The 26,826-nt window shown below is 43.4% G+C and overlaps 1 protein-coding gene across 4 annotated transcripts in view; it reads right to left on the bottom strand.

Moving 5' to 3' along the window:
* The window catches only part of LOC120041916 (DISP complex protein LRCH3-like), a 75,717-nt gene that overhangs the window by 15,252 nt on the left and 33,639 nt on the right, over positions 1-26,826 (bottom strand). For all 4 annotated transcript variants that reach the window (XM_038986795.1, XM_038986796.1, XM_038986797.1 and 1 more), the window contains exons 8-13: positions 23,208-23,328; positions 19,506-19,657; positions 18,840-18,916; positions 14,842-14,881; positions 14,418-14,582; positions 14,060-14,107 (exon numbers count right to left, since the gene is read on the bottom strand). In XM_038986795.1, the coding sequence (XP_038842723.1) occupies positions 14,060-14,107; positions 14,418-14,582; positions 14,842-14,881; positions 18,840-18,916; positions 19,506-19,657; positions 23,208-23,328 (603 nt within the window). The remainder of the gene's footprint in view (positions 1-14,059; positions 14,108-14,417; positions 14,583-14,841; positions 14,882-18,839; positions 18,917-19,505; positions 19,658-23,207; positions 23,329-26,826) is intronic.

The raw sequence follows: 26,826 nt of genomic DNA, 5'->3' as shown, positions 1-26,826 counted from the left end.
TGCCGCATCACACAATGGAATATATTTGAGTCAGCACCTTATAAAGTCATTCACAATGCTTTATTAAAGAAGTGACAGTGCTAACAACTTGAATCTCAGAGTTCGGACCAAAGCACTTGGGTTACACAGAAACAGTACCAGTAGTAGCTGGCTAACACCAGTCGGATGAGAGAAAGGAAGCTAAATACATTTAGCTATGTAAGGTTTTTCCACATGGCTGAAGTGATCTGTGTAAACTGTTGGCCTTGACACTTGCATGTAATAAGCACAATTATAAACTGGGTGGTTCGAGTCCTGAATGCTGATTAGCTGACAGCGTGGTATATACCACAGGTATATATATATACCACAGGTATGACAAAATATTTATTTTTACTGCTCTAATTAAGTTGGTAAACAGTTTAAACTAGCAATAAGGCACCTTGGGGGTTTGTGATATATGGCCAATATACCATGGCTAAGGGCTGTATCCAGGCACTCCGCTTCGTGCCTAAGAACAGCCCTTAGCCGTGGCATATTGGCCATATACAACACCCCCTTGTGCCTTATTGCTTAAGGGATTGGACCCTTTAAAATTTTTTTTTTTTTTGTCTAAAATGACATCCCCAAATCTAACTACCTGTAGCTCAGAACCTAAAGCAAGGATATGCATATTCTTAATACCATTTTAAAGGAAACACTTTGACGTCTGTGTAAATGTGAAATGTATGTAGGAGAATATAACACATTTGATCTGGTAAAGGATAACAAAAAAAAAAAAATGCATTTTCTATATTCTTTTGGTTCCATCATCTTTGAAATGCAAGAAAAAGGTCATTATATGATTGAGGACTCTAGGCACAATTTAGATTTTGGCCACTAGATGACAGCAGTTTATGTGCAAAGTTTTAGACTGAAGCATTGCATTACTTTTCAAAATGTATTGTCTGCCAAATGTGCCTAACTGGTTTATTGATACATTTTCAAGTTCATAATTGTGCTGTCTGAAAAAATGGCATGGTATTCTTTCACACACACGGTGTGTGCTTAATTTCAATTATTAGTGGGCTCTTATAGATAGCATCATTGTGACAAGGGACAGGGACTATGCGAGCATCTTGCTTATAGTGTGTCATTGTGACCCCCCTCGAGCATCCTATTGGTTCCTGCATACACCCCACACACGCCCTCTTCATGCTTTTGTTACCCTTGATATTCGAGATTTCACCTGATTATCTATGCGATTAAATGTGAGTCAAAAGAAAAGGGAAATAAAAGTATTATGAGTTTTTCGGGGGCGAAGGACACAGTCTACCGGTGTCACCCTCGCCTCCCGCCTACTGTGTACACAAGTCCTCCAAGCTACCTAGCTAATTCGCTTTGATTCCGCCTGCCGAACACCTGCCCTCGCCGTAGTTAACAGAACTGCGGGAAAGCAGTGCTTGACAGGCAGGGGGGGAAGTACACTGTCTACCGGTGTGCGAGCTAGCTAGCTATCCCACCTGCTGTGTACCGGAGTCCTAGTTAGATAGCTAACTAGCACCTAGTGCTCTTCGCCAATGCCTGCTGAACACCTTGCCCTCGCTGTTAACAGAACTGCGGGAGAACAGTGTTCGACAAGCAGGGGCGAAGGACACTGTCCACCGGTGTCCTAGCTAATGTTAGCTAGCTACCTTTCCTACCAGCTGTGCACCGGAGTCCTAACTAGTTAACTTCTTATGGCTGGGGGGCAGTATTGAGTAGCTTGGATGAATAAGGTGCCCAGAGTAAACTGCCTGCTACTCAGGCCCAGAAACTAAGCTATGCATATTATTAGTAGATTTGGATAGAAAACACTCTGAAGTTTTTAAAACTGTTTGAATGATGTCTGTGAGTATAACAGAAATCATATGGCAGCCAAAAACCTGAGCAAAAATCCAACCAGGAAGTGGGAAATCTGAGGTTTGTAGGTTTTCAAATCATTGCCTATCAAATATACAGTGGGATATTGGTCACATTGCACTTCCTAAGGCTTCCACTAGATGTCAACAGTCTTTAGAACCTTGGTTCAGGCTTCTACCGTGAAGGGGGAGCGAATAAGGGCTGTTTGACTAAGAGGTTTGGCAGAAAGCCATGAGCTAAGTCATGCACGCGGCCCGTGAGAGTGAGCTGCGTTCCTTTTCATTTCTAAAGACAAAGGAATTGTCCGGTTGGAATATTATTGAAGATTTATGATAAAAACATCCTAAAGATTGATTCTATACATCGTTTGACATGTTTCTACGAACTGTAATGGAATTTTTGACTTTTCTTCTGGGCTAAGTGCCTGCGCCTCGTGAATTTGGATTTGTGAACTAAACGCGCGAACAAAAAGGAGGTATTTGGACATAAATGATGGACTTTACCAAACAAAACAAACATTTATTGTGGAACTGCGATTCCTGGGAGTGCATTCCGATGAAGATCATCAAAGGTAAGTGAATATTTATAATGCTATTTCTGACTTCTGTGGACTCCACAACATGGCGGGTATCTGTATGGCTTGTTTTGGTGCCTCAGCGCTGTACTCAGATTATTGCATGGTATGCTTTCGTCGTAAAGCCTTTTTGAAATCGGACACTGTGGTGGGATTAAAAACAAGTTTCTTTAAAATGGTGTATAATACTTGTATGTTTGAGGAATTTTAATTATGAGATTTCTGTTGTTTGAATTTGGCGCCCTGCACTTTCACTGGTGGTTGTCAAATCGATCCCGTTAACAGGATTTCAGCCGTAAGAAGCTTTAACTAGCAAGCTAGCACCCAGTGTCCTTTGCTAACACTTGCCCTCGCCATTAACAGAACTGAGGAAAAACAGTACCTGACAGCAGGGGCAAAGGACACTGTCTACAGTTGTCCTAGCTAGCTAGCTAACGGCGTTGTCATCCGTGCATCTTCTACTGTGGGGTTTATCGGAAGTTAGCATCCAATGTTAAGTTGCATTACCACCACAGTGTATTGGAGCACTCCCACCTGTGTATTGGAGTACGATCTTAAAAATGGACCAATAGAAGTATAAGGAGGGATTCCTGCAGATACAGGAATGCCCACATGCAGGAACGCCCCGAATTGCAGGCCGTAATTGCACCCTTCTCCGTCTTCCTACTAAGAAGGAGAGAACGGTGGAGACTTGAGACCAACTCTCAAGGAATACGTCATTGCCCTCATCCGTCAGGATGCACTCCACCCCTACGGTACATCCCAGGGACACACTGCTTAATGGCAGGGTGGTAGATTGTGTTCCCTTAAATGCCTACACCAGCTGATTGAGGGAGCGCTGGACCCCCTTTATGCACTTCTGTTCCTACTGGAACATCCAGCTCCTCCACTGCGCGATATCAGAGAAGACCACTGTTGTCCAGGGAAACATTCGCACCCGTTGGTGCGGCAGATATACCCGTTGGTGTATTCAAGTCATTTCCACTGAGGTGGATGACTATGATGTCAGGGGGAGTAGTAGCACAGGGCCTCTGCTGGTGCAGAACATCGAGTAGTTTGTACCATTTCATGCCTTGCTCTCTGAGCCACCTAATGTGACAGTCAATAATGTATGTAAATAGTTCATGGGGGGCGCGGCTCTGGTGCGACCTGCAGTGTGGCGTGGCGTTTCGTGTGCCGTTCTTTTATGTTTTCAATTTGTACACTTAGTTTACAAGCAATCTGCCAACCATGGATTTACAGTGGTGGGGTGTTGGACTGATCTTGTTGATCGTGTACATACCCGCTACGAACGGACTAAATTATGAAAACGCATCTGGCAGCGGAATCCAATACAGCAGGGAGTTCTTACTACAATGCAACTCAAACGCCATGGATATCCCAATGGACCATCTAATCCCTGATTGTCTGTGAGTGGATTACAAACCCAAATGCAAACCTGGAAAACGAGGGGGAATCAGACAAAGACTTCAGAAATTAAAGAACCAACTCCCCTTACCCACCACCTTGCTGATCAAGTCACTGAGGGGGAAAGCGGGTGAGCTGTCAGCGAATCTGCGCTTCCAACACAAATACCGGGAGGCCTGTTTGCTGGCGTTTACTGAGACTTGGCTGGATGACAGAGTCCCGGACAGGGAAGTGGAGATGGCCGGCTTTACACTGGTCAGAGCGGACCGTGATCTGATAGTCACACCGAAAAATCACGGCTGGCATGTCTGCCTGCTTTCAGGGACCAGTGGTGTAAATGGATCCTGGTAAGATCTCTGTACCCCCGACATTGAACTGCTTTCTGTGTCACTGCGACCCTACTGTTGCCCCAATTGTTTGTTACCGTTGTGTACATTCAACCTAAAGCTAATATAACAAAGGCATCAGAGATTATTTATAATCTGTCACAGAAACTGGACTCCATCTCCCCCGACGCAACCAAATTTATTTTAGGGGATTTTAACAACTGTACTTTGTACAAAGTCCTGCGCACATACCACCAGTATGTGAAATGTCACACTAGGAAAAATAAGACTCGACTTGATGTGCTATGGGACAATACCAAATGCGTTCTCTGCCACCACCAGACCTCCCCTGGGGACATCAGACCACAATGTTGTCTACCTCAGGCCAATCTACTGTCGCCTCCTGGAGAGGGAGAAACCCACAGTTAAGACTGTCCAGATCTGGAAGGACAACAGTACCACTTGTCTCCAGAGGTGTTTTGCCTGTACTGCGTGGGAGGTATTTGGTCTCCAGGGGTGTTTTGACTGTACTGCGTGGGAGGTATTTGGTCACCAGGGGTGTTTTGACTGTACTGCGTGGGAGGTATTTGGTCACCAGGGGTGTTTTGACTGTACTATGTGGGTGGTATTTGGTCACCAGGGGTGTTTTGACTGTACTGTGTGGGAGGTATTTGGTCTCCAGGGGTGTTTTGACTGTACTGCGTGGGAGGTATTTGGTCTCCAGGGGTGTTTTGACTGTACTGCGTGGGAGGTATTTGGTCTCCAGGGGTGTTTTGACTGTACTGCGTGGGAGGTATTTGGTCACCAGGGATGTTTTGACTGTACTGTGTGGGAGGTATTTGAGGACAGCAGCTCTGATCTTGATGAACTCACAGATGTTGTTTAAGACTATGAAAACTTCTGTTGAGTCAGTTGTGCCTACTAAAACCTGTAAAATCGTCCCTAACAATAAGCCTTGGGTATCAAAAAAAATCTAAAATCACAACTTAATAGGAAGAAGGCAGTTTATGCTGAGGGTGATAGACAGGCTTTAAGAGATGTACAATGTGAGATAAAAAGACAGATACTGGTGGACAAGGAGGCATACAAGCAAAGGGTGGAGAGGAGCCTCTCCTCAGGAAACTCAAGGGTGGCCTGGCAAGGGATTAAATCCCTGGCTAGTGCCCCCCACATAGGCAGCGGGAAAACCATGCTGACCTTGGGAGACATGAGGACCAGAACATGGCTAATCAACTGAATGTTTTCTTCTCAAGATTTGAATCAGACAATTTGTGTCGGAGGTAAAACAAATGGAAGCATCATTACAAATGTTTGAGAGGGTTGTTGTTAAACAGGCTGATGTTTTGAAGTTGTTCAGGGGATGTAACGCACACAAAAGCCCAGGCCCAGACAAAATAAGTGGACATGTGTTAAAGCACTGTGCTGAACAATTTGCTGGTGTTTTTACAGACAATTTCCAATCCTCACTCGACCAGCAACACGTGCCAGTATTGTGTAAAAACTCAATTATACCAATTCCTAAAGCTTCTAATCCCTCTGTGCTGAATGACTACCGCCTTGTCAACCTTAGTAATGAAATTAGTAAATTGTCATTCTCAGCATCACCCAGGGGCTCCTCCTCAGCCCAGCAGAGTTGATGATGCCATTCTTACTCTCATCAACATGGTCTACAGACATCTAGAGGGTGCCAAATCCCATGTCAGGGTTTTGTTTGTTGACTTTTCTTCTGCCTTCAACACAATCCAGCCTTACATTCTGGCACAGAGACTCATTCGGGACTTCTCAGACGGAGGGCTGGTTTTGTGGCTGTTGGACTTCCTGAGCCAACGGTCACAGCAGGTCAAAATAGGTCCCCAAGTGTCAGACATACGCAACACCAACACTGGCTCTCCTCAGGGATGCGTTTTGTCCCCACTCCTGTACATCTTGTACACTAATAGTTGTACTAGTTCCCATCCTGACACACCTTGTTAAGTTCGCTGATGACACTGCCTTGATCAGCCTGTTGCATGATGACGAGGAACACCATGGCCGGTCCTAAATGACTTGGTAGAGTGGTGTGACGAATCACATTTGGTCCTCAATACCAATAAGACCAAAGAGATGTGCATAGACTTCAGGAAGTGTACAACACCTACCTCTGCAACATCTATCAGAGGTCAGAATATAGAGATTGTAGAGGAATACAAATATCTGGGTGTCCTCTTGGACAATAAGCTTCAGTTGAGTAAATGTACAGACCTGATCTACAAAAAGAGCCAACAGAGACTGTACTTTCTCAAAAAGCTGGGATCTTTTAATGTAGACTGTACTATATTAACTCTGTTTTACAAATCTTTCATTGAGAGTATTTTAACTTTTTGTATTGTTTGTTGGTTTGGCAATGCCACTGTCAGCCAGAGAAATATGCTGAGAAGGATTATCACCACAGCAAGCAAGGTACTTGGAGTCAAACAGACAGGCCTGGATGAGATCTTTAAGGTCAGGGCCCTCCGCAAGGCTCACATAATCATTTTAGACCAAAGCCACCCCCTGTACCTGGACTTTGAACTACTCCCCTCTGGGCGCAGGTATAGGGCACCCCTCAGCAGGAAAAACACAACTAGACAATCATTTGTGCCAGACAAAAAAAAACTCCCTGTAAAATCAACTCTAACCTGACAAAATGTACACATTATAGCAGTCAAAAGTTGTCCGTTTTGGAATAGAGCAGGCAAATGTAGAAATGTGTTATTTTCGCAAAGCTTGAAGAAGCCGGTCAACACAGGTAGGTAATCATTTTTTCGTTCACATCAAATAAAAATGTAAGTAAAATAAAAATAGCAGTGGTTTAATGTTCCTATCCACCCAGTAAGGCCAGCAGGCTGGTCTCTTTTTATTGGTATGTAATCAAACCAGTGGCGGCAGGTAGCCTAGTGGTTAGAGCGTTGGGCCAGTAACCAAAAGGTTGCTAGATCGAATCCCTGAGCTGACAAGGTAAAAATCTGTCGTTCTGCCCCTGAACAAGGCAATTAACCCACTGTCCCCCGGTCGGCCGTCATTGAAAATAAGAATTTGTTCTTAATTGACTTGTCTAGTTAAATAAAGGTTAAATAAAAACTAAATAAATAAATAAAGGTAACTATTATGAAAGTTGTATTGTCAATTTGTTTTGTATTTAAATGTCACTAAACGTGTACATGACACTGCAACAATTTCCCCACGGGGACAATAAAGTCAGTAAAGTAATGGGTAGGCTACATGTTGATTTTCTTGTTAAAATATTGGCTTAGATACGTTTCTGGTTTTTCACTTCCGTCTGTAAAATCAGCTGTTAATATTAAATAAATTCTAATAACTACATTACTTCTGTCATTTGTCATTGTGTATTTTTTACTTGTATTGTTGTGTTATGTTGTATGAGAATGTTGCAACAACCATGGAAATAATGTGTTTTAAGTGAGAAGTGGGCATTGGTCTGAAGCAGAAAGACAATTCACACAATGCCTACGAAACCAATGCTCTACCATTGCTAAGCAATGTAGCTAGCTAATGTTACAGCCTGTACCTTATGCATAGACTCAGTATGCATTGACACCCTCTGTCAATGCAATTTTATTTTTGTCATTATAATACACATTTACGCTGACTGGTTAACAACATCATTGCTTGCTTAAACAACCTTTGCGCAGTAAAAATAAAACAATTTTCCAGTACACAACTTTGACCTACTACAGTAGCTATGTTGATCTACTGTACTTCAAACAATGTGTATGCAGGTTGCTTACGATTCAAACCTTCTCAAACAGCCTAATTCATACTCTTAGAGGAGGTGCTTCCACAATAATGTGATTTGCACTGCATCTAGGGCTTTGGAGCTTACAGAAATCAGGAATGCAGACAGGCTCTATAGACCTCTATATACAGTGCATTCAGAAAGTACTCAGACCCCTTGACCTTTTCCACATTTTGTTACATCACAGCCTTATTCCTTTAGGTGCCTTTTGGCAAACTCCAAGTGGGCTGTCATGTGCCTTTTACTGAAGAATGGCTTCCGTCTGGTCACTCTACCATAAAGTCCTGATTGGTGGAGTGCTGCAGAGATGGTTGTCCTTCTGGAAGATTCTCCCATCTCCACAGAGGAACTCGGGAGCTCTGTCAGAGTGACCATTGGGTTCCTTGGAGTGTGAAGGTGAACAGAAAGGCTCTGGAGCAACGAACCACCCTTGCTGTCTCTGCCTGGCCGGTTCCCCTATCTCCACTGGGATTCTCTGCCTCTAACCCTATTGCAGGGGCTGAGTCACTGGCTTACTGGTGCTCTTCTATGCCGTCCCTAGGAGAGTTTCATCACTTGAGTGGGTTGAGTCACTGACGTGATCTTCCTGTCTGGGTTGGCGCCCTCCCTTGGGTTGTGCCGTGGCGGAGATCTTTGTGGGCTATACTCGGCCTTGTCTCAGGATGGTAAGTTGGTGGTTGAAGATATCCCTCTAGTGGTGTGGGGGCTGTGCTTTCGCAAAGTGGGTGGGGTTATATCCTGCCTGTTTGGCCCTGTCCAGGGGTATCATCGGATGGGGCCACAGTGTCTCCTGACCCCTCCTGTCTCAGCCTCCAGTATTTATGCTGCAGTAGTTTATGTGTCGGGGGGCTAGGGTCAGTCTGTAATATCTGGAGTACTTCTCCTGTCTTATCCGGTGTCCTGTGTGAATTTAAGTATGCTCTCTCTAATTCTCTCTTTCTTTCTCTCGGAGGACCTGAGCACTAGGACCATGCCTCAGGACTACCTGGCATGATGACTCCTTGCTGTCCCCAGTCCACCTGGCTTTGCTGCTGCTCCAGTTTCAACTGTTCTGCCTGCGGCTATGGAACCCTAACCTGTTCACCGGACGTGCTACCTGTCCCAGACCTGCTGTTTTCAACTCTCTAGAGACAGCAGGAGCGGTAGAGATACTCTGAATGATCGGCTATGAAAAGCCAACTGACATTTACTCCTGAGGTGCTGACTTGTTGCACCCTCGACAACTACTGTGATTATTATTTTTTGACCATGCTGGTCATTTATGAACATTAGAACATCTTGGCAATGTTCTGTTATAATCTCCACCCGGCACAGCCAGAAGAGGACTGGCCACCCCTCATAGCCTGGTTCCTCTCTAGGTTTCTTCCTAGGTGTTGGCCTTTCTAGGCAGTTTTTCCTAGCCACCGTGCTTCTACACCTGCATTGCTTGCTGTTTGGGGTTTTAGGCTGGGTTTCTGTACAACACTTTGAGATATCAGCTGATGTAAGAAGGGCTATATAAATACATTTGATTTGTCACCCTCCTGACCAAGGCCCTTCTCCCCCGATTGCTCAGTTTGGCCAGGCAGCCAGCTCTAGGAAGAGTCTTGGTGGTTCCAAACTTCTTCCATTTAAGAATGATGGATGCCACTGGGTTCTTGGAGACCTTCAATGCTGCAGAAATGTTTTGGTACCCTTCCTCAGATCTGTGCCTTGACACTATCCTAACTCGGAGCTCTACAGACAATTCCTTTGTCCTCATGGCTTGTTTTTTTGCTCTGACATGCACTATCAACTCTGGGACCTTATATAGACAGGTGTGTGCCTTTCCAAATCATGTCCAATCAACTGAATTTACCATAGTTAGAAACACCTCAAGGGTGATCAATGCAAACAGGATGCACCTGAGTTCAATTTCGAGTCTGATAGCAAAAGGTCTGAATATTTACATAAATAAGGTATTTATATATATATATATATATATATATATGTGCAATAATGTCTAAAAACCTATTCTCGCTTTGTCATTATGGGGTATTGTGTGTAGATTAATAAGGGAAAAAACGTATTTAATCTATTTTAGAATAAGACTAACAAAACGTGGTAAAAGTCAAGGGGTCTGAATACTTTCCGAATGCACTGTATATGCATATTAGAGCTTATGATTACGCATTGGCCTATATATGAGCCCAAGCCCCCCAAAAATCCTGAATTATAATGATTGTGCCATTATACAAAATATAGCCTACCGCATATTACACATGGCAGAAAAACATACAAATAAATACTGATTTAAGATATCTTTGGTACATAATTGGTCTAGCCTAAATTAAATAAATGCAGCGTTACCCTACAATTATAGAGAATTTGTATTTGATTTTGAATAGGCTAGTAATATATTTAAAAAAATGTTTTCATAATTAATAGGCATTACATTACCATTCGCTACAGAATCTCACCACCGTGCGTTTATCTCCTCCCCTCTCTCCTTCATTCCTTTCTCCAGCATGCAGAGGGGCTGTCAACCGTTTAATTAAATAAGTTGCATTGTGAAAACATGTCACTATCGATGTTCCCGAACAGTTTTCACTTGGTTTCCCAAATTAAGCATACTGTAGCTGCAGGAACAGGGTTGGAGAGGCCATGACATACAGAGTTTGGGCGGAATATCACCTGTCAAGGCAAAATAACCGGAGTAGCCTACCTGACATGAGTGAAATGAACCAGCGGAAAAGTGGCAAGCTTTTTTTGTGACTTTCTCAAATGATCAATAGCCTATAGTCACATGCAGCCCATATATCTTTTGATTTCTAAGACATTCTATGGTTTATATCATTCACAACTAAAGTTGCCAAATAACTCTAAATCTAGTGTATAGGACCTGTTCAAATGATCACTTTTATGCTCAACATAGCCATAGCATCCTATGACGGTGCCACATTGAAAGTGACTGAGCTCTTCAGAAAGGCCGTTCTACTGACAATATTTGTCTATGGAGATTGCATGGCTATGTGCTCCATTTCACACAACTGTCAGCAAAGGGTGTGGCTGAAATAGCCAAATCCACTCATCCATCGGGTGTCCACATACACTATATATACAAAAGTATCTTGTCTGCTAAATGAACAAACCTACAGCCTATGGCATGGCTCACAGCCAGATAACATACAGTAGGCTAACTCATGTTCTGTTCTTCTGAAATACATTTTCTTCATATCATCATGTTTCTTTAGACCTGCCTAGAACAAATCATGGATTTACTGTGATGGTGTATATTGAATTGATTTATTATACTTTTTTAAAATGTAGATGTTCCAAAGGTGTGCATCAGCGTCATGTTTGCATGGATACCTGGAAATGTTAAACGTGTTGATGTTAATTAACAGTAAATTACCGTGAGACAGGCAGCTTTTGCATGACAACCAGCTGACAAGTTTTTTGACCGCCACAGCCCTAGATGTGGTACAAATCACATTATTGTGGGAGCACCTCAACACATAGGCTTGGTCGCTAACTCTACATATAACACCTACTGATTATAGCCATGTATTAATACACTGCTCAAAAAAATAAAGGGAACACTTAAACAACACAATGTAACTCCAAGTCAATCACACTTCTGTGAAATCTAACTGTCCACTTAGGAAGCAACACTGATTGACAATAAATTTCACATGCTGTTGTGCAAATGGAATAGACAAAAGGTGGAAATTTTAGGCAATTAGCAAGACACCCCCAATAAAGGAGTGGTTCTGCAGGTGGTGACCACAGACCACTTCTCAGTTCCTATGCTTCCTGGCTGATGTTTTGGTCACTTTTGAATGCTGGCGGTGCTTTCACTCTAGTGGTAGCATGAGACGGAATCTACAACCCACACAAGTGGCTCAGGTAGTGCAGCTCATCCAGGATGGCACATCAATGCGAGCTGTGGAAAGAAGGTTTGCTGTGTCTGTCAGCGTAGTGTCCAGAGCATGGAGGCGCTACCAGCAGACAGGCCAGTACATCAGGAGACGTGGAGGAGTCCGTAGGAGGGCAACAACCCAGCAGCAGGACCGCTACCTCCGCCTTTGTGCAAGGAGGAGCACTGCCAGAGCCCTGCAAAATGACCTCCAGCAGGCCACAAATGTGCATGTGTCTGCTCAAACGGTCAGAAACAGACTCCATGAGGGTGGTATGAGGGCCCGACGTCCACAGGTGGGGGTTGTGCTTACAGCCCAACACCGTGCAGGACGTTTGGCATTTGCCAGAGAACACCAAGATTGGCAAATTCGCCACTGGCGCCCTGTGCTCTTCACAGATGAAAGCAGGTTCACACTGAGCACATGAGCACATGTGACAGACGTGACAGTCTGGAGACGCCGTGGAGAACGTTCTGCTGCCTGCAACATCCTCCAGCATGACCGGTTTGGCGGTGGGTCAGTCATGGTATGGGGTGGCATTTCTTTGTGGGGGCGCACAGCCCTCCATGTGCTCGTCAGAGGTAGCCTGACTGCCATTAGGTACCGAGATGAGATCCTCAGACCCCTTGTGAGACCATATGCTGACACATGCACATTTGTGGCCTGCTGGAGGTCATTTTGCAGGGCTCTGGCAGTGCTCCACCTGCTCCTCCTTGCACAAAGGCGGAGGTAGCGGTCCTGCTGCTGGGTTGTTGCCCTCCTACGGCCTCCTCCACGTCTCCTGATGTACTGGCCTGTCTCCTGGTAGCGCCTCCATGCTCTGGACACTACGCTGACAGACACAGAAAACCTTCTTGCCACAGCTCGCATTGATGTGCCATCCTGGATGAGCTGCACTACCTGAGCCACTTGTGTGAGTTGTAGACTCCGTCTCATGCTACCACTAGAGTGAAAGCACCGCCAGCATTCAAAAGTGACCAAAACATCAGCCAGGAAGCATAGGAACTGAGAAGTGGTCTGTGGTCACCACCTGCAGAACCACTCCTTTATTGGGGGTGTTTTGCTAATTGCCTATAATTTCCACCTTTTGTCTATTCCATTTGCACAACAGCATGTGAAATTTATTGTCAATCAGTGTTGCTTCCTAAGTGGACAGTTTGATTTCACAGAAGTGTGATTGACTTGGAGTTACATTGTGTTGTTTAAGTGTTCCCTTTATTTTTTTGAGCAGTGTATAACAGTAAATGTCCCCCATAAACCTGCAATGAGGCATATTGCACTTGTGATGGCCGATGTGCAATTTCATGTGCTCTGTATTTCAAAGCCATATCAGATATCAGGATTGTAAAACAGTGTGCTTTGAGCTCAATAATAAAAATAACACCTACAGAAAGCTGAGACCCTCCTCTCATTAATATGGACAACTAGATGGTTTCCAAAGTAGTTTTCCCACGCAATTGCATTTTGAAATGTTATACAATCACAAGGGGCCCACACAAGGGGGTAGAGCGAGTGTGAAGCTCGCTCATTAAAGCAACCGGCCAAAATGAAACCGGCAGGCACAGCAGCAGGGCAGACATTTGCATTATGAATCATGAGGATAATGCACTTTGCTATTTAACAAATTCATGGTTTTATCCACCCCAAAAATAGGACGTTTTGATTGAGGTGACCAGCTAGAATGTGCAGCTCGAACCAGTGCGACCAATAAAAAAAATGTAACTGGCACAGCGAAGTTAAAGGGTGGCAAAATGTGACTAAATGGTGGCAGTCTGAAGCCCAGCATTTAGCACAGATTTTCTAGAGTAGGGACAAGAAAGACAACACATTGCTGGGGACGTAGATGTTTTGCCTTCACCCTCAAGAATCAGTGATGGTATAACTGGAGAGGGGAGGGAGGGTGAAGGAAGGCACGTGACCACAATAGGAGCAAAAGAGAGGGATGATGCGTGTGTGTGGGGTGAGGTGGAGGGTTAATGGAGGACAATTGAAAAGGGGATGAGATAGAATGCATGGGAGGAATGGACACAGGGCGGAATGGACACCAGACATGACTGCTGAAGACTATGCGTGGTCATGTTTACGGAGAACCCCTGTGAAACTGTATTCAATCCTAGTTATACCTTGAGCCTTTCATGCCAACACACATGAACTCACCGTGGAGAAACCTTCAGACACGGAAAACAAAGCCGAAGAAGAAAGAGCGGGAGGGAGAGAAGGGAACAGTGTGTGGACTCACCTCGTTCTCTGTGGGACTCAGCTTGGTAGGGCTTTGAGATGCTTTGTGCTGTAGAAACCGAGAAGAGTCTCAGTGACACAGAACTCTCCAAAAGGTCTAAATGTTTTTTTTAAGCTCACTACTCGAGCTACTTGGATTTGAGATCAGATAATGAAGCGCTAGAGAATGTCACTTTCAATTGAGGTCATTCATATTTATCTTTTACTTTTAACATTTTAAAACATGAAGACTACTATAGATACATACACAGCATGTGTCAGCACTTTCTATTATCAACTCCCCACTAACTCACCGCACACAGTGATACAAGAGCAAGACATAAATCAACAGAATAAAAATGAATAGTAGTCGGAGGAACCTTGACGTAGGTCATGACGGTGTCCCGCTGCACTGATCGCGACTTCTGCCTCTCCTCCTCGTACCGCAGGGCGGCCAACTGGGCCATCCTCCGCACGCGCTCCACGCCCCCACCCGGCGCCCCGCACGGACCGGCACCAACACCAACCCTGGCCCCTGACCCTCTCTGAACACAGGGAGAGAGGGAGGGGGGACAGAGAGGAAGAGGGAGGAAACAAAAAGAAAGGAGAGAAAGGAAGGAAGATAGCAGAGGGAAACAGAAAGACGGTGAGGAGGCGGCATGAGGAAGAGAGGAGAGGAGTTGAAAAGAGGTGGTATCGACATTTAGACTCAATAAATCACGTTTCAAACCATGAAAGTAGTAATTGACGTAGTAATAATCAGTATTGGAAGCTGTACACAGCATTTAGACACACTTGGGTTACCTGATTATGAGAGGCAGAAGAGGCTGGATCATGTGCAGTCCTGAGGGAGGGGGGTGGGTGGGAGACAGATGGGGGAAGGGGGGGGGGGGGGGGGGGGGTTAGATGTGTGATCTAACTCAACACAGATTATATATACCTTTATTTAGACTGGTGATTTTATGGTCTGTTGGGCACAGTAATTTCTTGAGTCAAAAACATTTGTGAAAAACTGAACAGAGACACGACAACACAGACTGAAAATCTGCCAAAGAGCTGGACTCGTGTTTGTGTGAGTGAGTTATACGTCATATACAGCACTATTATAGGCAATATTCCTTCAAAACATTTTCGGCACTGACTGAGCAAATTTCAGGTCTGCTGAGCGCAAACTTGAACTTGTGAAAATTCTGTGCAACTTCCAGTTCACATTTACTGTGAACACTGAAGCTGCACCCACTTTAAGTTACAGTTTTAACATTGGCCATGTACAGCACCTTGCAAAAGTATTCACCCCCTTGTCATTTTTCCTATTTTGTAGCATTACAACCTGGAATTTAAATTGAATTTGATTTGGATTTCATGTAAATGGACATACACAAAATAGTCAAAAAAATATTTTTTTATATATATAAAAATATAAAAAACGGAAAAGTGGTGTGTGCATATGTATTCACCCCCTTTGCTATGAAGCCTCTAAATAAGATCTGGTGCAACCAATTACCTTCAACGTCCACCTGTGAGCAATCTAAGTATCACGTGATCTGTCACATGATCTCAGTATATATACACCTCTTCTCAAAGGCCCCAGAGTCTGCAACACCAATAAGCAAGGAGCACCACCAAACAAGCAGCACCATGAAGACCAAGGAGCTCTCCAAACATGTCAGGGACAAAGTTGTAGAGAAGTACAGATCAGGGTTGGGTTATAAAAAAACAGAGCACCATTAAATACATTATTAAAAAATAGAAAGAATATGGCACCACAACAAAGCTGCCAAGAGGGCCGCCCACCAAAACTCAGAACAGGCAAGGAGGGCATTAATCAGAGGCAAACAAAGATAACCCTGAAGGAGCAGCAAAGCTCCACTGCGGAGATTGGAGTATCTGTCCATAGGACCACTTTAAGCCGTACACTCCACAGAGCTGGGCTTTGCAGAAGAGTGGCCAGAAAAAAAGCCATTGCTTAAAGAAGAAAATAAGCAAACACTCATCTGAGCCATCCGATTGACCAGCGGTAGGCCTATAGTGCACTTGACTTACTCTCCGGGCCCACCGGGAAGGCAGAGATTGTAATGTCAGACACATGAAATGGTTCAAAATGGCAACAGTTTGCCTACACGGCACTTTGGGCAGCTGAATCAGGTGCACCTATCCGCCGACAACCTGTGACAAAAAATAAATAGGAACACTGACGAATAAAACAAAAATAATCTTCCGATGGCATTGAGAAGTGCACCACATCAGTCACTGGCTTCATCAATAAGTGCATTAATGACGTCGTCCCCACAGTGACTGTACGTACATACCCAACCAGAAGCCATAGATTACAGGCAGCATCCGCACTGAGCTAAAGGGTAGAGTTGCTGCTTTCAAGGAGCGGGACTCTAACCAAGTGGTTATAAGAAATCCCGCTATGCCCTCAGACGAACCATCAAACAGGCAAAGCTTCAATACAGGACTAAGATTGAATTGTACTACACCGGCTCCGACGCTCGTCGGATGTGGCAGGGCTTGCAAACTATTACAGACTACAAAGTATGAGCTGCTCAGTGACACAAGACTACCAGACGAGCTAAATTACTTCTACAGAGGTTCCTCCTTTAAAAGTCACGTCATACTGCAGCACACCTTGCGGGCTGCTGCAGCATTCTGTGGCACGTTATTCAATTATCAGAAATATTTTCTGTTAATGCAAGTTAGTGCTGGTTTGACCACCAGATGGCATCTTTGAAAAGCATTTGAAATTCTACCATGTTGGCATTACCAGAGAATTTAAAACCTTTTTCATAATAACATAGTATATGGGATTGATTTTAAGAAATTTGGCATAATTAATTATAACTATGGTGTTTCTATTCCCGAGAAAAACGAAAAATGAAACCCTCAGGGTTTCCTTTAGGATGGAATGGAAAATATGGCGCTGTACAACGTGACGGTCGGGAGTATGCTATAGCATAAGAGGATTGAAGGATTCTAAATTGTTTGCCTTCATTAGACAACTTTGCTCCAATATTTCTGTAAATCAGTTATATTTATTCCCATAGCAATTCATTATGCATCCATAACTAAATCAACATCTGCATTTTGAAAGAGTATTTTTTATCATTATTTTATTAACGAAAGCATAAAGATGCTGATGAAGAAATACAGTACTGTACAGTATATGCTTTTACATTTGGATAATAAAGCATTCAACACATTTTGAAGACAGAAGCCACCTGCATTTGTTTATTAAGCTACTATGCAGTCTGACAAGTAAACATAGCCTACAGTACATACTGTACTAAACATGGGAAAGTGCCTAATTCCTTACATAAGGGAGAGCAGGCCATGTCCAGACTTTCTCGGTGACCTCAAGTACTCATTAACTCTGTCTTCAATGCTTTTTCGGGTTGCATCAGTCATGGACAGACACTTCTGACACAGTATTAATGATGAACACCCGGAGGTTCACTGGTAAGCCACAATTTGCCTCGGGATCCATCCCAATTGGTATTCTGTGCCCACTTGTGGTATCTCTCTTCGGTTACACATCCATGGAATAGCAGAAAAGCATAACGGCCCGGGCGGTCCTTGCTGTGCCTGGTGAGCAGTTGGTCAATTTCTGTTGTCAGAAGAGGAATGGAAATGTCAGGGTGAACCGATGACCTGATGAACCCGCCAAGTATGTTGACTGTCTGTCGGAGGTGGAGTTCCAGAGCTCACAGGTGTGCCTGGGATGGATTGTGACTCCATCTCGTTCCTTGCCCTCTTCAACGAGTCATACTCCGCCTGGCTCTGGACCAATGTATATTTCTATTACTGTACCTAATGTTGGCCGTTAGGCTAAATGTTTTTTTTTTGTGGAGCAGGTTGAGATCACATCACCAACAAACTATCACGCTCCAAACACACCAAGACAGTCGTGAAGAGGGCACGACAAAGCCTATTCCCTCTCAGGAGAGTGAAAAGATTTATCATGGGTCCTCAGATCCTCAAAACGTTCAACAGCTGCACCATCGAGAGCATCCTGACAGGTTGCATCAGTGCATGGTTTGACAACTGCTGGGGCTCTGACCGCAAGGCACTACAGAGGGTAGTGCGTACAGTCCAGTACATCACTGGGGCCAAGCTTCCTGCAATCCAGGAACTCTATACCAGGAGGTTTCAGAAAAAGGCCCTAAAAATTGTCAAAGACTCCAGCCACCCTAGTCATAGACTGTTCTCTCTGCTACCACACAGCAAGTGGTACAGGAGCGCCAAGTCTAGGACCAAAAGGCTTCTTAACAGCTTCTACCCCCAAGCCATAAGACCCCTGAACAGCTAATCAAATGACTACCCAGACTATTTGCATTGTTCTCCCCCTTCTATACTGCTGCTATTCTGTTTATTATCTATGCATAGTCACTTTAACTCTACCTATATATACATATTACCTCGACTAACCGGTGCCACCGCACATTGACTCTGTACCGGTACCTGTGTATAACCTCGCTACTGTTATTTTACTGCTGCTCTTTAATTATGTTATTTTTATTTTTTACTTATCTATTTATTACATAACACTTATTTTTCTTAAAATGGCATTGTTGGTTAAGGGCTTGTAAGTAAGCATTTCACTGTAAGGTCTACACCTGTTGTATTCGGTGCATGTGACACAAATTTTGATTTGAAGTTCAAATCTCGTGCTTCTCTCTGTGGGCTGATATTTCTGCGCGGCAGTCTTGGGAGTACTGTTCGTGTGCGCAACTTAGAGGGAACATTGGTTATAGGTCAAGTTACTAGATAGATAGGTAGGGTGTGTGTGTAGGTCTTCCTACCTGTTCTGCAGAGAATTGTGTCGCCTCGGGTCGTCTGTCCTCGAGTCTCTGGAGGAGTTGGACTTGACTGGAGAGCCCTACAAAGAGACAGTCATCAACACACCAGCCACTATCTCGCCCTTACACCACAAACACACCAGGGGTTGGTTCAGTTCGGTTCAACGTTTGCTATGTTGCGTGAAGATTTGCACTGAATGACACGATTCCCCAAAATGGTGCAAACCATTGTTCAACAGCCTTTGAGTTACGTTTGTTCCCGTTTGGGGAGTGTGGCCTAATCAATATGGATATGACCATTTCAAATTGCAAAATTCAAGGAGCACACCATACACAATCGCTGACTGGGTCACCATAATCAGGTTCTTCAACTGGTCATTCAGAACAGTAGTTTCTGTTGAATTAAATGTTGCATACTGTTCTGTCGTGATGAACGCACCCCCAGCCTTCTACATACAGTCCTGTGCACACTGGCCAGTCGTACACACATGCGCATTCATGAACACACACACAGTTGGCGGAGCATGGTGCTTGTTTGGGTGTGAGTGATTCCCACCGGGGCCACGCATACAAAATATATGCACGCATGATTAACTCCCTTTGGATAAAAGTGTCTGCTGAATGGCATACCTATTTTATATCACACACACACAAATACATGCAACACACCTCTCTGGTGACGCGGCGCTCAATGTAAGCCATGAACTGGGAACTGAGGCTGATGGTTTCTGCTACTTCTCCTCTCCTACCCTCCTCCTCTTCCTCCTCCTCCTCTCCTGTACAACTGTCTATAAAGTCGATCTGCTCCAGCTCTGCCTCTACTACACACAGACAGATAGACAGACAAGACAGATTACACACAAGTTCATAGTAAAAAGAAGCAAGATGTAGAATATACACTGAACAAAAATATAAATGCAACAATCAAGATTTGAGTTACAGTTCATCAGTCAATTGAAATAAATTAATTAGGCCTTGATCTGTGGATTTCACGACTGGGAATGCAGATATGAATCTGTTGGTCACAGATACCTTAAAAAAAAAAAGTCAGTATCTGGTGTGACCACCATTTGCCCTATGCAGTGCAATACATCTCCTTCGCATAGAGTTGATCAGGCTGTTGATTGTGTCCTGTGGAATGTTGTCCCACTCCTCTTCAATGGCTGTGAGAAGATGCTGGATATTGGCAGGAACTGGAACATGCTGTCGTACACGTCGATCCAGAGCATCCCAAACATGCTCAATGGGTGACATGTCTGGTGAGAATGCATTCCATGGAAGAACTGGGACATTTCCAGTTTCCAGGAATTGTATACAGATCCTTGCAACATGTGGCCGTGCATTATCATGCTGAAACATGAGGTGATGGCAGCGTATGAATGGCATGAACGGGCCTTAGGATTTCGTCATGGTATCTCTGTGCATTCAAATCGCCATCGATAAAATGCAATTGTGTACGTTGTCCGTAGCTTATGACTACCCATACCATAACCCCACCACCACCATGGGGCACTCTGTTCACAACGTTGACATCAGCAAACAGCTCGCCCACAAGACGCCATACACATATGCCACGCTGTCTGCCATCTGCCCTGTACAGTTGAAGCCGGGATTCATCCATGAAGAGCACACTTCTCCAGCATGTCAGTGGCCATCGTAGGTGAGCATTTGCCCACTGAAGTCAGTTACAACGCCGAACTGCAGTCAGGTCAAGACCCTAGTGAGGATGACGAGCCCGCAGATGAGCTTCCCCCTGAGACGGTTTCTGACAGTTGGTGAAGAAATACAGTGGGGCAAAAAAGTATTTAGTCAGCCACCAATTGTGCAAGTTCTCCCACTTAAAAAGATGAGAGAGGCCTGTAATTTTCATCATAGGTACACTTCAACTATGACAGACAAAATGAGAAAAAAAATCCAGAAAATCACATTGTAGGATTTTTAATGAATTTATTTGCAAATTATGGTGGAAAATAAGTATTTGGTCAATAACAAAAGTTTCTCAATACTTTGTTATATACCCTTTGTTGGCAATGACAGAGGTCAAACGTTTTCTGTAAGTCTTCACAAGGTTTTCACACACTGTTGCTGGTATTTTGGCCCATTCCTCCATGCAGATCTCCTCTAGAGCAGTGATGTTTTGGGGCTGTTGCTGGGCAACACGGACTTTCAACTCCCTCCAAAGATTTCTATGGGGTTGAGATCTGGAGACTGGCTAGGCCACTCCAGGACCTTGAAATGCTTCTTACGAAGCCACTCCTTCGTTGCCCGGGCGGTGTGTTTGGGATCATTGTCATGCTGAAAGACCCAGCCACGTTTCATCTTCAATGCCCTTGCTGATGGAAGGAGGTTTTCACTCAAAATCTCACGATACATGGCCCCATTCATTCTTTCCTTTACACGGATCAGTCGTCCTGGTCCCTTTGCAGAAAAACAGCCCCAAAGCATCATGTTTCCACCCCCATGCTTCACAGTAGGTATGGTGTTCTTTGGATGCAACTCAGCATTCTTTGTCCTCTAAACACGACGAGTTGAGTTTTTACCAAAAAGTTATATTTTGGTTTCATCTGACCATATGACATTCTCCCAATCTTCTTCTGGATCATCCAAATGCTCTCTAGCAAACTTCAGACGTGCCTGGACATGTACTGGCTTAAGCAGGGGGACACGTCTGGCACTGCAGGATTTGAGTCCCTGGCGGCGTAGTGTGTTACTGATGGTAGGCTTTGTTACTTTGGTCCCAGCTCTCTGCAGGTCATTCACTAGGCACCCCCGTGTGGTTCTGGGATTTTTGCTCACCGTTCTTGTGATCATTTTGACCCCACGGGGTGAGATCTTGCGTGGAGCCCCAGATCGAGGGAGATTATCAGTGGTCTTGTATGTCTTCCATTTCCTAATAATTGCTCCCACAGTTGATTTCTTCAAACCAAGCTGCTTACCTATTGCAGATTCAGTCTTCCCAGCCTGGTGCAGGTCTACAATTTTGTTTCTGGTGTCCTTTGACAGCTCTTTGGTCTTGGCCATAGTGGAGTTTGGAGTGTGACTGTTTGAGGTTGTGGACAGGTGTCTTTTATACTGATAACAAGTTCAAACAGGTGCCATTAATACAGGTAACGAGTGGAGGACAGAGGAGCCTCTTACAGGTCTGTGAGAGCCAGAAATCTTGCTTGTTTGTAGGTGACCAAATACTTATTTTCCACCATAATTTGCAAATAAATTCATTAAAAATCCTACAATGTGATTTTCTGGATTTGTTTTTCTCATTTTGTCTGTCATAGTTGAAGTGTACCTATGATGAAAATTACAGGCCTCTCTCATCTTTTTAAGTGGGAGAACTTGCACAATTGGTGGCTGACTAAATACTTTTTTGCCCCACTGTACCTTTGCGCAAACTCACAGTTTCATCAGCTGTCCGAATGTCTGGTCTCAGACGATCTCGCAGGTTAAGAAGCCGGATGTGGAGGTCCTGGGCTGGTGTGGTTACACGTGGTCTGTGGTTGTGAGGCCGGTGGGACGTACTGCCAAATTCTTTAAAACGACGTTGGTGGTGGCTTATGGTGGAGAAATGATCTTGCAATAGCTCTGGTGGACATTCCTGCAGTCAGCATGCCAATTTCACACTCCCTCAACACTGGACATCTGTGGCATCTAAATCTACACATTTTAGTGTGGCCCTTTATTGTCCCCAGCACAAGCTGCACCTGTGTAACAATCATGCTGTTTAATCAGCTTCTTGATATGCCAGACCTGTCAGGTGGATTGATTATCTTGGCAAAGGAGAAATGCTCACGAACAGGGAAGTAAATACATTTGTGCACAAAATTGGAGAAATACGCTTTTTTTGCGTAAGGAAAATTTCTGGGATTTTATTTCAGCTCATGGAACTTGGGACCAACACTTTGCATGTTGCATTTATATTTTTATTCAGTGTATATTTCCACAGATGTAGAACCTAATCCAGACCCATTTGTGCTAACATTCCACTCCTTTTTTCTCCCTCCGAAACCTTTATTTAACTATGCAAGTCAGTTAAGAACAAATTCCTATTTACAATGACAGCCTAGGAACAGTGGGTTAACTGCCTTGTTCAGGGGCAGAACGACAGATTTTTACCTTGTCAGCTCAAGGCTTCGATCTTGTAACCTTTCGGTTACTAGTCCAACGCTCTAACCACTAGGCTACCTGCCGCCTTTTACGCCGTGTCATATGCCAAACACTCTGCCATGACAAGGAGTCATGAGTGAAATGTCTCAGGGAGTGAAATGCTAACACAAACAGACTGGTACCCAGGCTAGAATACAATTGAATAAAACTGTAAATACAGTACATGACACTACAGTTCACACACACAAACAGACATGCGTTGATTCTCACATGTGCCGTTGGTCACAGGATGGGAGCCAGTTGTCCTGTGCTCCTCCCTTTCCCTCCGATGTCTCTGTTCTTTGGTTATCTCTGCCACACGCAGTGGCAGGTCCGACAACTCATCCGTGGGCTGTAGGTACACAAGGGATGAAAGAGAAAATAGGTAGGAGAAAGAAACACATGGAAAGATTAGCTTCTTCATAAGTGTGAGTGAAATATGGCACTACCTTGCAATCATAGAACCTGTGCGATTGCCCTTTATTTACATTAGGGAGGTCCCTGACTAACAAAAATCGTGGTCGACCGAAAGTCATCTGTTCTTTCGACCAATCGATTGGTCAACATTTTTAAACATGTATTTTTTCATACATAAACACACCCTATGTGTTTTAATAAAACAAACTATACAGTGGTTCTTTCTTTAAAAAGTTGTGTCACACTGCAGCACAGCTTGCGGTATGGTAGAGCATGTTACAGTGCATGACGTCATAGTATTTTACTGTCAGCCATTGTTGCCGTTAATACCGTTAATGCTCATTGAAACCACCAGAGGGCATCTTTGAGGGAGTCTTTATGAAGCTTGCTTACGTTCCTAGATAATCCTACAGAGGTCCATGCAGGCCAGACGTTTTGATTGCTATACCCTATCTGAAAAAGCATAACAAGTTAGTTCATTTTGTTGACATGAAGCAACCATAGCTTCAGCTACTATGGCACAGAGAAATACATCTTAAAACATGCCATTCTGTTCTTTTTGAAACAAATTGTCTTAGTATCATGTACATTTTTATGACCTTCCGAAACAAAATATGAATGGATTTCTTTGTGATTGTGTATATTAAACTGATTTATTAGACTGGCGGCTATCCCAACTATTCTACCTCATACCGCACAGCAGACCTTCTTGGAGCTTTGAGGATGAAATGCTCAATAAGTTTTTGTCTTTTAATGATATTTCTCTTAATGTAGGCCTACTGCTAGAGTGTAAAACACAGATATTTGGGTAAATTCAGGGCCAGGTGGGTTCAAGATTTTTATTGAAATGACATGGAGCTGTAGGACTAAGAGACCTGTTTTTATTTTACTAGACAAGTCAGTTAAGAACAAATTCTTATTAACAATGACGGACTAGGAACAGTGGGTTAACTGCCTTGTTCAGGGGCAGAACGACAGAGTTTTACCTTGTCAGCTCAGGGATTCGATCTTGTAACCTTTCGGTTATTAGTCCAACGCTCTAACCACTAGGCTACCTGCTGCCCCAGGTAGGCTAGTTTACTGTAGCTGTCTTAACATATACAAATGCATGAATGTAAGTTATGTTATCACCCCAGACCGCACACATACATTTCGCCAACGTCTGGCCCATGTATACATGATACATCGGTCTGATGTAGTATGGAGAGCGTTTGCACATTGGCAAGATGTCGCCAAGACGTCGGCATTAGATCTCATTTGCCCTTCAGTGGCTGTTTGGATGATGCATGTCAAAGCTGCTAAATTATACTGGCAATATTAAAAAAACAATATGATTCACATTTGAGTCATTTCACTCACTTAGTGAGCGAATACATTTTTGTACTTTTTTCCCCCCTTGGGAATCGAACCCACAACCATGGCGTTGCAAGTGCCATGGTCTACCAACTGAACTACATCGGAATATCCTAAACTATTAGTGATTTTGTTTGTGGGTAAAATGAAGAGGGAAGATTCAACGTCAAGTTGATTAAGCTATTGCTATACCAGCAAGTTCTTAAAGGAACTCCAGCAGAGAAAAGTGTGTGCAAAACTGTCAAGGCAAAGGGTGGAAGAATCTCAAATTTAAAATACATTTTGATTTGTTGAACACTGTTTTGGTTACTACATGATTCCATATGTGTTATTACAAAGTTTTGATATCTTCACTGTTATTCTACAATGTAGAAAAAAAGTAAAAATCGAGATAAACCCTAGAATGAGTAAGTGTGTCCTAACTTTTGACTGGTACTGTATACAGGATATACACAGAGTGCCTTGGGAAAGTATTCAGACCCATTTACTTTTTACACATTTTGCTACATTACAACCTTATTCTAAAACGGATTAAATGAAAAAATGTCCTCAGCAATCTACACACAATACCCCATAATGACGAAGGGAAAACAGGTTTCTAGAAATTATTCAAAATTAATATCCAAGGGGCATAACATTTCCACACCCTAATTGTACTGTAACCAACAACCATTTCGCCGATGGCAGGACTACAGTATATCTAAATGACTCTCTGCCAATAATTACATTTGGAAGATTAGAGGATTCTAAATGAAAAGGGGCATTTTCCATGAGATATTCTCAGATATACTCACAGATCCTAAGGGGCTATTATATAATTCTAAACCATTAATAATAATCGCTTTCGTTTTCATTTAACCAAGAGTGCGCGAGAAAAGGCAATTCTTGAACACGGGGTGAGACATTCTCACTAATTTGTAAATAAAGCCAGTTTGATATTTAGAATTATTTATTTCTGGAGAAATCTAACTTGATTATTTAGCAGACATCACTTGCTTATATTCAGTCAGCACATATATCTTAAGAATATCATGGAATATAATTGAACATTTTTGTTTCTCCATGCTTGTCTCTGAGCAGCACGTAACGGTGCTGAAATAGACATCCACAGAATATTTTGTTTTCAAAAAAACGACAGTGAGCGATTATAATCTGAATAAAGGCCAAAACATTGCCCAGCTAATAGCCATAATGACGCTGTACAACGTGACCATGTGTGTTTGAAAGAGTACTTTCCAGTAAGCAACAATTTGTTTGCATTCATGACAACTTTGTTCCAATATTTCTGTAATTCACTGGTATTTATTCCCAAAGTAATTCGTTATGGATCCATAACTAAAACATCCGCATTTTGAAAGAGTATTTTTATCATTATTTTATTAACGAAAGCATAAAGATGCTATTATTAGTTACATTGTTTTAGTTTGAACGTGCAGACTGGCACTAAGAACAGAACAGCAGGAACGTTTCCCTAGTCAGCGCCATTATTAGTGCAATGTCCCTTCAATATTTTGGAGATGAATTCGTTTTCAAATAATGTAAAATGAGCGAGAAAATGGCCAGTGAGACATTGTTACTAATTTGTAAATAAAGCCAGATTGTTATTTAAAAATATTTATTTATGTTTTTAGAGGGAGAGAAACCAGAAACCCACAGTCATCTCATGGGTCTTCCAGTCAAGGCCAGCACAGTATTGAACCAGCATCTGTAGCAACACAGCTTGCCCTGCTATCCAGTGTCTTAGACCAGTGCGCCACTCAGGCGCTGTACAACGTGACCGGTCGAGAGTGGCCTACAGTACCACAGTAAGAGCAAAATAATCCTAACAAAATAAAAGAATAATACTGAAGTCGTGCACAACTGTCAGCTTCTATTTCAGTTTATGTCACCCATTCATTGTCAGTTTGAGACACAGTAGGACCCAAAAGCATAATCAGTGCTCTAACTCCCCCTTGTGCTGGTCTGGAGCAATGAAGTGGTGACGCAGGGTACCGTACTAAACCACTAATTATCTCTAAGTACCGCGGCGTAAGCTCGCAACTTTTAAAGGAGGAGCCACTAACTGCCTGTGTAAGCAACG

The sequence above is a fragment of the Salvelinus namaycush genome, unplaced genomic scaffold (assembly GCF_016432855.1).
Source record: "Salvelinus namaycush isolate Seneca unplaced genomic scaffold, SaNama_1.0 Scaffold58, whole genome shotgun sequence".
Taxonomy (NCBI): Eukaryota; Metazoa; Chordata; class Actinopteri; order Salmoniformes; family Salmonidae; genus Salvelinus; species Salvelinus namaycush.
The sequence above is the reverse complement of the archived record's forward strand: the minus strand, read 5'-3'. Positions and strand labels throughout refer to the sequence as shown.